Here is a 12,143-nt window from a genome sequence, read left to right as displayed (position 1 = left end):
AAAAAAAAAAAAAAAAAAAAAAAAAAAAAAAAAAAGAATAGGAAAGAGATTTAGTTCTAGATGAAGGGAGCTTGGAAGGCTCATGATAGTCATATGTGACTTACATGAATGCATTTCAAAAATCAGAAGAAATGGAAGATTTTCAAATAATGTAGCTTATTTAAAAATTCACCAAGGAAGACAGGACAAGCCAAGAGATTGAAATGTGGAGTGATGTGGAGATCTTCCCCTTTATACAAATGTTGGGCCCAGTTGCTAAACAAAAAACCCTATGCTTATGGGGCTAAGGGTGTAACTCAACAGCAGAGCCTTTGCCTAGCATACACAAGTCCCTAGGTGTGATCTTCAAAACAGCTCAAAAATATGCTTATGAAAGTCTCGCCAGTGACTTGGAACAAATATGACATATTGAATGAGCAATGTCATTCACTGTTGTCAGGAGGTTCTGTCTATTAGGGAATGTATGTGAGGGCATGGAGGCGGGACACCACATGTCTTGGTGTGACAGCAGGGTGGGAAAGCAATTACACTCTAACTCTGCACTTACTCTGTCTCCAGGGCCCAGAATTGAAGATCAGCCTGCCAACAAATTCTGGAAGGAGGTGGCTGTGCATGCCTTTAGTTCAAGGCCAGCCTGGTCTACAGAGTGAGTTCCAGGACAACCAGGGCTACACAGAGAAACCGTGTCTCAGAAAACTGAAAGAAAAAAAAATCTAAAAGGAGGGACAAATGAACTGGGATATCACACCGCAGGAGTCAGGGGGATGGGGGAGAGATGCTGGGGGATGGGATATCATACAGCAGGAGTGAGGGGATGGGGGAGAGATGCTGGGGGGTGGGGCATAAGAGGAGAGGGTATGGACACAGTTCATGGAAACAAATGTGGACTCATACCCTCAAGATCCATGTAGACCCACTCATCTTATCAAGCACACATCTGGTAAAATGACAGAGGCTAGAAGACATAAAGAGCCTTGCCAACTCAGTAAGATGACAACACCCCTATTTTAAAAGAAAATGCCTCCAAAGAATGTCCAATATAGATACCAAAACATACATACCATCATGAGTCAAAAGATAAATGGAAGTTAAGATCACACTGACAAGCCGCTGCAGAGTCCCAGGATGGCTCCCATTTAATACATGGACACAAGTAGAAACTGAAGGAGGGGAGTAACGTGCTGGGTGGGGGGCATGCATCAAAGGAGCCTCCTGACCTTGTGCTGGGAAAGGCAGAGGCCTCCTTTGCTTTGGAAAAAAGCTTGGGAGTTTCTTCTGAGGCTAAATATCTTACACAATGTCATTCCACACATCTCTCACTGCTCCCCAAATGGTCACCCATGTACATGCAAAAACTTGCTAAAATGTTCACAAGAGCTTTACACACAGCTGAGGCTGGGAACAACCCAGATGCTGACACCGCTGAGCAGTGGGAAGGGGCAAAGGCCAGCACTCTGCTGACACAGCAAAGCTCACTGCCAAGGAAAGAGCCAGATACAACAGACTGTTCTACTTACAGATGTTCTGGAAAAGGCAAATCCAAAGAAAGAGGAAACCGACGGGAGATTTCTGAGGACTGGAGCAGCAGGGGTGACTGTCATCAAGGAGGGGCCTCTTGGAGTGATGGAACAACTTTTGTTGTTTTGTGAGATAAGGCTTCTCTTTGTAGCCCTAGCTGTTCTGGAACTCACGCTGTAGAACATGCTTGCTGAAAACTCAATAAGAGTTTTGCCTCTGCCTTTCAAGTGCTGGGATTAAAGGTGTGCACTACTGCTGCCCAGCTCAATGGCGGGAGTCTTGACGGTGATGGTGCTTACATTTGACCAAATTCGCCAAACTGTACCTAAAAAGATGGCTTTCATGTTTTGGTTTTGAGTTTTTGAGTTGAGGTCTCACTATGGAGTTGAGGCTGGCCTTGAACTCCTCCTGAGCCCCCTCTGTCTCCAGTTCCCAAGTGTTAGGATTACATGTGGGCATCACCACACCTGGCTCAAAGAAGAGGATTTCATTTTAGAAATAGTGTACATTTAGAAGGATGAGCAGAGGATGATGCTAGAGACAGATACATAACAGTCTCCTGAGAAGCCTTTTGGGCATCTAGGACCATGGAAGCCATCGTCCCAGCTCTGATCCTGGGATGCAGGGTAAGGGATGGAAGATTTGGAACTAGTAAAGGACTCTTTCTAGCTTTCTTCCAGGAGCAATCCATACCTTCAAAACTGCTGCCAATTGTTATCAAATAGGGGTCTGATGACAGTCCATTTGACAGAACTTCACAGGGGTTAGAAGATAAATCTTGCCATCTACACAAGATTTTCTGTTTTTATGGGACTTAGGCAATCTGAGCCCTAAAAGGCCTCAGGACAAGAGAGCCAAGGCTTCCTGGAACTCAGGCCAGCTCTACTGAATGGAAGAGTAAGTTCCCTGAAATTAAAGGCCCTAGCAGGAGAAAGCTCCTCTTCTCCTTCATCTGAGGTCTTAGTCCGAACATCAGCTGGTGTCTGTCACTGTTGGAGCCCTCATTGCTCTTTTTGTTTGTATAATCTCTCTATTCTGTGAGGCAGAGCCAGGAGGCTACACCTCCTGCAGGTCCAGATCCCCAGGCCTGGCCCATTCTGAGTACCCGGTGCTCAGCAATAGAGGCTGGTGCAACCTGGAGATGTACCTGTAACTGGTCTCTGGTCTAACTTGTCTGGTGTTCTGTGACTTTGAACTGCTGTGTCCTTGGGCTAGTTTTTTGGGTCTGGTGTTCCTAAGGGTGGAACAGACACATTTTTTTTTTTTTTTTTTGTTCCTTAAAGAGCTAGTGTCCCTTCCTGCCTGGCCACAGGCTCTTCATTCTGCTCAGAGTCAGGCAGTAAGAAGCCCAGCATTTGGCACAAACCTGTGTGGTTTGTCCTTCCTGTCCGCATCGGCTGGATTGCTTTCTAGACCTTTCGATATCTGGGAGATGTGGTGACAGAGGCCTCTCCCTGTAGGGATGGAGTGAAGTCCTGTGTGGATGGACGTTGTTGCTATGTCAAGGAATCCTAGTGTCTTAGCCCCATTGGATCAGGAAAGGCCTAGAGCAATGGCAGTCTTCCTCTGGTCGGTGTGTGGATACTGACAGTTTGTGCAGAAAATATCCTTGGCTTGCAGTCGCAGGAGGATACAGTCCTTCACTTTGGGAAGACAAGGCAGTAGGCTGGGACTGCATAGAGACTGAAGCCGGAGGCTGGCTGGTCACATTGTATCCACATTCAGGAGTAAGAAAGTACACAGGAAATAGGACAATGCCCACTCCCAGTTTTCCCCCTGATATTTATCATATGAAGACTGCTCCCCTCTTGAGACTGCTCCTACTCAGGTTAGCTGAACCTGCCTTCTTGTTCATCTGTATGCAATAACTCTACCTCCGTGCTTAACAACATATAAAAAACACACTGAGCTCTTGGGGTGCTGAGGCTTCTCCATCCAGGAACACAGTAAGTACACCTGTTCCCAGCTTTTCTGTATGTCCATGTGTTTGTCTTTTCTTCAGTTCCTCTCTACCCTGGCCAGGTCAATCTCTGGAGTCATGATAGGGTGAGCCACCATACAATTTTGCTTCTGGGTTGCTTGGTTTGTTTGTGCCTGCGACACTAGTGGCACATCTGGCAGCCATGAGGGGAAGGGCAAGAGAATTAGGAAAGCTAACCTGAGCCTTTCTGAGACTGAAAACCAGGGACCTCTAGGCTGTTGGCCAGGTAACATGACAAGCCTTCAGATGTGCTCAGTTTAATTGGGTTTCTGAAACAGCACAACATCCCTAATGGACAGAGTGGTTTTATCAAGTCGTAGGCTCCAGGGAGAGGATGTTGAAGTGAATGAAAACAAGATGAAGTGGGCATCAGAGGTGACCCTGGGTGGATCAGGAGGGAAGAGGTCAGGAGATCTAGTGAGGCAGGGATGGAACCCCAGGGTTATGCTCGAAGAGGGCAGATAAGTAGCTTTCCTAGAAAAAGGCCTAAGGGGAGGCTTTTGCTCTGTTCCTTCTGCATTGTAAACACTCCAACTGGACAGCATGTGAGTGAGCTGAGCAGAGACCACCATCTCTGAGTTATTCTTCTGTCCTTGAGATAAAATCACCCTAACAAAAGCAGTTTACTGGAGAAAGGGCTTATCTTGGCTTGCAGTCCCAGGAGAATACAGTCCTTCACTTTGGGAAGACAAGGCAGTAGGCTGGGATTGCATGGAAACTGAAGCCTGAGGCTGGCTGGTCACATTGTATCCACATTCAGGAATCAGAGAGTACCCAGGAAATAAGACAAAGCCCACTCCCAGAGACCTACTTCCTTCACGGAAGCTCCACCTCCGAAAGGCTCCACAACCTTCCCAAACAGTGCCACCAGTTGGGGACCAGGTGTTCAAACATAGCCTATGGAGAACATTTCCCATCACACCACAACAGCTCCTCCCTAAACCCCCAAGATCTGTTCACAGAACCCCTTCTCCTAGCCCAAGATTTGCTTTTTTCTGCCAATTGGGTTCCCCCCAAATCAAAAATTTCCTAGACATCCAATCCTCCAGATCCACAGAAGTCACTCTGCCCACTTCCAGAAGATTGAAGTTCTCCCAGGTGGCTTAATGGAGTGGGTTGTGCCTCAGCTGAATGTGTTGAAGAAGCTATCTGTTCTACCTGCTGACTTTCTCCAGATAATCTCACCCAAGGCCGCCTCTTAGACTTCCTGGATCCTTGGGATTTTTGCAGCCGTTAAAAAATGTGGAGCTGGGTGGTGGCGCACGCCTTTAATCCCAACACTCAGGAGGCAGAGGCAGGTGGATCTCTGAGTTTGAGGCCAGCCTGGTCTACAGAGTGAGTTCCAGGACAGCCAAATTTACACAAAGAAACCCTGTCTCAGAAAAAAAAAATGTATGTGTGTGACTGTGTGTGTGTATGTGTATGTGTGTGTGAGTGATTGTGTGCATATGTGTGTGTGAGTGTGTGTATGTGTGTGAGTGTGTATGTGTGTGTGAGTGTGTGTATATCTGTGTGAGTGTGTATTGTGTGTGTGAGTGTGTGTGTATGTGTTTGTGTGTGTGAGTGTATGTGCATGTCAGCAAGTCCCTTTATCTGCTGAGCCATCTCACTGGCTTTGCCACCATATTGTTTGAGACAAGGTTTCTCAGTAAATCTAGAGCTTGCCGATTTGGCTAAATTAACTTGTCAGTTAGCCCCAGGTATCCTCCTGTCTCCAATTTCCCAGCTCTGGAATTTCCGGTGTTTGGGACCATGCTCTGCTTTTATTTGGGTACCAGGTTGCGAACTGGGGTCCTCATGGTTTCTCAGAAAGAACTTTACTAACTGAGACATCTATTTAGCCCCCTTTGCAGCCAGTTTGAAAGTGTGTTTGGGAGCTAATTTACTGATGGCAGGATTACTTCAGTGTTTGTTTGTTTGTGTTTGTTTTTGTTTTTCAAGACAGGGTTTCTCTGTGTAGCCCTGGCTGTCCTGGAACTCACTCTGTAGACCAGGCTGGCCTCAAACTCAGAAACCCGCCTGCCTCTGCCTCTCAAGTGCTGGGATAAAAGGTGCATGCCACTACTGTCCAGCTACTCCAGTGTTAAAGTAAGAAAGAGAAAATACAGTGCCCACCCAGAAACTAACTATCACCAAAGGCTTTTAGGTAAACAGGTCACTAAGTATTTACATATTGTTAGCATCCAGTTCTGGATGCTAACACATATGACACAGAGCATTTTAAAAAATCACCCTCGTAAGTTACTTAACACTTGATAAGGTCTATAATGGACATGTTTGTATGTGTGAATAATCATCTCAGTCATTGCAAATATTGCTGTGGATATTGTGGTTCATGCTGGGCAGTGGCCCCTCTCTAAGGCTCAGGATGGCCATTAACAGCTCCTGGATACGCTCACTCCTGAGACTTGCTCTCCAAATGTAATCAGCTCACCCAGAAAGACTTGAGGAATTACTCTTTTCCTTAAGCATGGCAAAGAAAACAGAATGCCCATGGGCTACTTGGGATGCATAATGAAACATCCGTTGTTTATCTGAAATGCAAACCTAACTGGGTATCCTAATATTTGTTACCAAGTCTGGAAGCCCTGGCCTTTGCAGGAGCCCCCAGTAACCAGTGGCTGCAGGAGTGCCAAAGGCTGGGCCTGCCTCCGAGGGACTCCTAAACCACAGACACCAAATCCTCACCTCAAGTTCTGCCTTTACGACCCAATGAGTCAGCACCAAGCAGCCCTGGCAATCTGCCTATGATGACATAGTTTCCCTTCAACATGAGGCTCCCTCACCGGCAATGGAAGAACACTGAGAATCCTTGGCACACACAAAGAGTCAAATGCCAAGATTGTTTATGAGAGCAGGCTAGGTGGTAGGCAGTTGACTCCTGTCTCCATGGATTCTGCATCAGTAGTCCTCTCTCCTGTATTCAGGAGCTAGAAGACTCCATACATCCTGAAGGTATTTCCTACTTCAGAGTCCTCATAGAACAACCAACCAAGGGACAGTGTTCCTTCCTGCTGAGCCTTCCCCATGCAAGCTTCTCAGAAAGGCAGCGTTGGACAGGAAGGCTGAGGATGTGCATCTCATTTACAGCATACCAAAGACCCGCCCACGGCAGGCGCTTCCTCCTCTCACACACCCAGCCCTAAGGCTCACTGGGCGGTGCTGGAGACTTTTGTATGGAAGGCAAAAGCTGTGACCTAGTACAGGTCTGAGCACAACCCACCATGTTCCTTTATCCACAATTCTGTTCTCCATAGGCTTACTTTATATTTAAATATAAGGATTTCATTAAAACTGTATGTAAAGTTAGCTTTTCTTATCCTTTGGGGGGGGATGCATTCTAAGACCCTCAGGGAATGCTTGAAGACTTGGGAGACAAAGGGACCCATTTATACAATGTTTCTCCTATGTAGTCATGCCTATGACAAACTTTAAAAAAGAAAGAAAAAAAAAAAGAAATTTGGCATAGTAAAGAGATTAACAGTAATAATTAATAAAAAAAACAGAATAATTGTAACAATACTCCATGCTAAATCTTCTTTTAAAATATACTGCTCTGCTGTGTCTCATAGATGCCACTAGGCATCATGGAGCAGTTAGGCTTCAGTTACTTGAACACAAGGTTGTGATATTTGTCAGTCAACCTGATAATGCAGACAGCCTCTAAATGGCTACTGGGCAGGAAGTAAATATACCATATACATAATACAGTAATGTATTACTATATAGTAAATAGTGGATACATTTGACAAAAGTAAGATTTACAAAAGAGAGATGTGAGCTATTTCATCCTACTACACAGAGCAACATACAATTTTAGCTAAGAGATGGCTTGGCACGTAAGAGTACATATTGCCCTTGCAAAGGATCAGAATTCTGTTCCCAGCACGCACATTGGATGGCTCACAACTCCAGCTCCAGGGGATCTGATGCCCTCTTCTAGACTCTGAGGGCATGAGGGCTCATGTGTGTACATTCCCAGACACAGATGGACATAAGTACATAATTAAAAGTAAAAAGTAAGTCTTTAAAACTTATTATTAGCTTGTTTATGGAGTTTTCTGCATAATATCTTTGGACGGCAGTTGGCCACAGGTAAATGTGAGTGTAAACCGACACTGCAGGAGGGGGCATGGCACAGACTTGACCTTATCTGTTGCTGACAAGAGAATGTTCTCAGATCCAGGGAGCTAATAATGTATAAGGACCACAGGACCGCAGGGCGAGTCAGGGAAGAGCTTATGGTTGAGGGAGGATCTTAAGGTGAGAGACAGGACAGTATAAGAGGCAGGGTCATGACTTCCTACAGATGTCCCAACCCTTGGGACCTTCGAATATGTCACCTTATGAGGTAAGAAAGGTTTTTCAGATGTGATTTAGTTACTGACTTAAGATGAGGTGATCCTGGATTATCTGTTCAGGCCGGTGCTATCAGAAGGGAGCAGGAGAGACAGAGATTATGTGATGGTCAAGCATAGGTGAGGAAGATGAAGAAGTCATCGTTGAATATGGGAGGAAGGATGCAGGTGCCCAGGAGTTTGGCTGGGCTATAGAAGCTTGACAGGAAAGGAAATGGGCTCTTCTATGGTGCCCAGAAGGGGCTGGTTCTGTCAACCTTTATTTTCACCCTCAGAGATCCATTTTAGATTCTAGAACTATAACATAACAAGTCTGTGTTGTTTTAAGCTCTTATGTTTGTGGCAGTTTGTCCTGGTAGCAACAGGAGACTCCCATTAGTCATGGTAGGACCTATAGGTCTGGCGAGCTAGGTGCCTACAGTTCTAATGTGTCTATCCATAGCCCAGAGAGGCTCTCGGCCCAGCAACTGACCATTCTGACAGGCAGCTCTCCTTCCTCCTCTCAGCAGCTGGTGGAAGCAAACATCACTGTTCTAATTAGTGATCAATCATAGGCCCAAAGAGGCCAAGCAGCAGCCTCCAGACTCAGCCTGGCCTGTCTGCCCACTGAGGTCCAGACGTCGCCTCCCTTGGAGACAGACTCATCCCGGGGAGTAAGAGAGAAGCACAGATCTGGCCTGCGGCTACAGAAGACTCTGTAGGGCAGGACCCAGATGTAGCGAGCCAGTAGCAGAGGCTACAGGGAACTATAGGTTTAGATAGACGAAGCCTATGGAATTAAGAACAAGAGCCAGGAAGCTGATGGGTCTGGGGGAGGAAATGCAGTTGTTCATTTAACCCTTCTGGCTCCAACTCCTCCTGGCAGCTTCCTGCTACGTTAGCTACTTAGAGTCCACTTGTGCCTAGCTTAACCAAGTCAGAGGCCCCTATGTACACACTAGACATAGACAAACACACCCATGTGTATGTGCTTTAGAGACTCTTTAGGGCTCCTTTAAGCCAGGGCACAGAGAGCAGCTTACAAGGAGAGGTGACCCTGCAGTTCTCTGAAGAGGAAAGGTATAAATAAAATAAAATAAAATAAAATAATAAAAACAGAAGGCATGGAGATGTGTATAAAAAAAAAAAAGCCCATCTCCCTTCCAGCAGGCAAAGTCCAGACCTCAAATGGAAGCCATGCCTTTCTTGCAGAAAGTAATTGCTACCTGGAAGCAGGGGAACACAGACCCAGACACTCCATACTTTCTTTCCCAGTTTGAACAAATCCCCCTTTTCTGTCTCCAGCTACCGTGTGCTAGACGCCAGCTTCCTTCTCCCCACATGCTCTGAAGTGGTCCTTGCTTGGCCTACCTTAGCTAGCCAGAAGCACCAGTAGCAGGCACATGTGGACTTGATTGGGTCCTGGCCTGTCCCTGCCTGCATCATGTGGGCTTTCTCACTCGGGCTGGCTCCGGCTATTTGTCTCCTAACATCATTAGCTCTGCCAGAAGCAGGCTAGAGGTTGTTTACGCTGACCTTGCCATTTCACACAAAGAGGAGACAAAGCCAGGGGGAAAATGTGCACAAAGTGACTGAATCCTGCTCACTCCAGAACAGGAGAGATGAGTGTGCTCTCTCTCCACTCGTGTTTCCCAGCAAATGTCTGGTGCTCCTCTCTCTCCTTGCTCACTGCTCAGCCCAGGGCCAGCACTGACATCTGGAACTCTGTTATTGGGAAGGAGACTGCCCTATGCTTCTTATTATGGAGCAGCAACCCTCAAGGCCCCTGTGAAGTGCTCCCTGCTGGGAGGAGGAGGAAGATGAAGAGGAGGAGGAGGAGGGGGAGGAGGCTTCCTTTGGCTTGTGGTAGCTGTTCAGTACATTCTCAAAATCAGGCAGTAGGTTTGACCCACTAATGCTTCAGACACCCAAATACCGCAATAGGATCTCTGATCTCCACCCACCCCTCCCCCTCAGAGTCTCTCCGCAGGTTGCTTCTCAGACCTCTAAACAGCTCCACTGCTGGGTCACAACACCAGTCCAGGAAGTAGAGATCTTTCTGCCCCACAAGTGCCCCCAGTCACATCTTTCTTAAAGATAAAAGCAAATTCTGAGGTACAGACACTTATAGGCGGCAGCCAAACCTGTGAGTGTTGGAGGCATGCAAACGAATACTTGTGAAATGCTTCATGAGGTAGATACCTTTTCCTTCTTGGTGGCCTCCATCCTGGTTCTGTCATCCAGCATCTGCACAGCCGCCAGCCCAGGTGAGCTGGGACCCCTCAGTGTTCCGCACCAGATTTCCCCAGCAGAAGTAGCCCAGGCTTCTCCCACAGAGTCACAGCCAGCCCCAGACCTCAGAGAGCGATGTCCACCTCAGGCTGGTTGAAGCCTCAGCTTCCTCTTTTTCATTGTTCACCTCTGGACCCCTCTCCACCAAGGCCTCCTCAGGCCCAGCGGTCTCCCGGAGGAGCCATGTGGTTCCAGGGAAACGTCCTCGGTGTTGATTGACTTTCTTCTAGCTCTGCTGAGCTGTGAGGAACTGGTAGCCTAGACAGACTCAGCAAAAAAAAAAAAAAAAAAAAAAAAAAAAGTCTCTCCCTCCGGTGGCTTGGGATGGCTTTTGAGTAATGAGGCAACAGGTAACTCTGTCCCTCACCCCTCAGCTTTCTTCTTCTCTGGGCTCAGTCACAGTCAATGCTTCTGTTCCAACCAGGTGTGGAGTTAGATGTCTCCTGTCAGGGCCTCTGTGCTCTGAGAGGGCCTGTGGTTTCTATGGTGACCATTCTATCATTAGAGCCACCATGCAGAAAACTGGGACTGATGGCCAAAGGCCTCTCTACTCTTGTCACCATGGTGACCACTCTGTCACCTTGTCACCAAAGTGACTGCCAGCCTGGTAGACATTACCACCTGCTTAGTTCCCAGGTCAGCGCCTTAGTGCCGGTCACACTAAGGAGCAGAGCCCTCTATGTCTGAGAACCAAAAGAACAGAAAAAGTGTCTTTGGCTGCCAGCCTGGCTTTGTGCACTGGAGACGGCTTGGGAGCTTCTCGTTGCCTTTCCCTTCCTCTTGGTCTGAAACCCGAACTGGAATGGTGGACCCAAACCACACTGGCTCCACACGCCTGGGACTCTGTGTGTTTCTATTGCTATCCTCGGAAGCCTCAAACCAGGACATAACTATTGCTGGAGTTATGGTTTTTTTTGTTTTGTTAAAGATTTATTTATTTATTTTACATATATGAGTACACTGTAGCTGTTTTCAGACACACCAGAAGAGGACATCTGATCTCATTACAGATGGTTGTGAGCCACCATGTGGCTGTTGGGAATTGAACTCGGGAGCTCTGGAAGAGCAGCCAGTGCTCTTAACTGCTGAGTCATCTCTCCAACCCCAGTGTTTCTTCTTTTAAAAGTATTCATTAGTTTCCAGGATAGCCAGGGCTATGCAGAGAAACCCTGACTTGAAAAAACAAAAACAAAAACAAAAACAAAAACAAAAAGTATTCATTAGTACTGGGCGGTAATCCCAGCACTTGGGAGGCAGAGGCAGGCAGATTTCTGAGTTTGAGGCCAGCCTGGTCTACAGAGTGAGGTCCAGGACAGCCAAGGATATACAGAGAAACCCTGTCTTGAAAAACAAAAACAAAAACAAAAAAAAAAAGTATTCATTAGCATATGTAATCCAGATAGAAAATAATGGGTTTTATAGTGGCATGTTCATTTAAGTATATCATCTATTTTGACTATAAACTCATGCTCTTGAGTGTGTGTGCATGCACACCCTCTCTTCTCTTAACTTGCTATTCCTCTGGATTTCTTCTTTTTAAGGATTATTTGTCCAATAACTATGTTATGATTGAACTGTTTCCTACCTATCAGTTGTGGGAAGTATTTTTATATTTCATCTGAAATATCTGGTAATCTTTTGTTTGCCAAGTGTGTTGTGTTTCCCAACAAGTTACAACTCAAGTTTCTGCTCGTTTCCACTTGATAAATAAGTGTCTTGCATCATACAGAAGTATCTATTCCACTTTCATGGAGTCTAGTCTTTTCTTATCTGAGGGATTAAGGTTTTATTAAAGAAAGCTTTTTCCACACCCAAGTTGTAATATTAAGAGTGTTCCTCCACATTTTATTCTAATATTTATTTTATTTTGATTCGTATAAAGGATAATTACATCACTTCCCCCTTTGCACCCCTCTTTCCAACTCCTTCCATGCCTCCACCCCCACCTTGCTACCTCTCTAACACGTGGCCTTTTTTTTTTTTTTTTTTTTTTTTTTTTTTTTTTTTTTTTTTTT

The 12,143-nt window shown here is 46.1% G+C and overlaps 1 protein-coding gene across 1 annotated transcript in view; it reads right to left on the bottom strand.

Moving 5' to 3' along the window:
* The window catches only part of Gck (glucokinase), a 41,151-nt gene extending 30,560 nt beyond the window's left edge, over positions 1 to 10,591 (bottom strand). Inside the window, exon 1 of the mRNA XM_031338412.1 lies at positions 10,039 to 10,591. Within this exon, the coding sequence (XP_031194272.1) occupies positions 10,039 to 10,083 (45 nt within the window). The 5' untranslated portion in view covers positions 10,084 to 10,591. The remainder of the gene's footprint in view (positions 1 to 10,038) is intronic.
* Positions 10,592 to 12,143: the final 1,552 nt, after the last annotated feature.

Source organism: Mastomys coucha, unplaced genomic scaffold (genome assembly GCF_008632895.1).
Source record: "Mastomys coucha isolate ucsf_1 unplaced genomic scaffold, UCSF_Mcou_1 pScaffold22, whole genome shotgun sequence".
Classification (NCBI taxonomy): Eukaryota; Metazoa; Chordata; class Mammalia; order Rodentia; family Muridae; genus Mastomys; species Mastomys coucha.
Note: the sequence above shows the minus strand (reverse complement) of the source record. Positions and strands in the feature narration are given on the sequence as shown.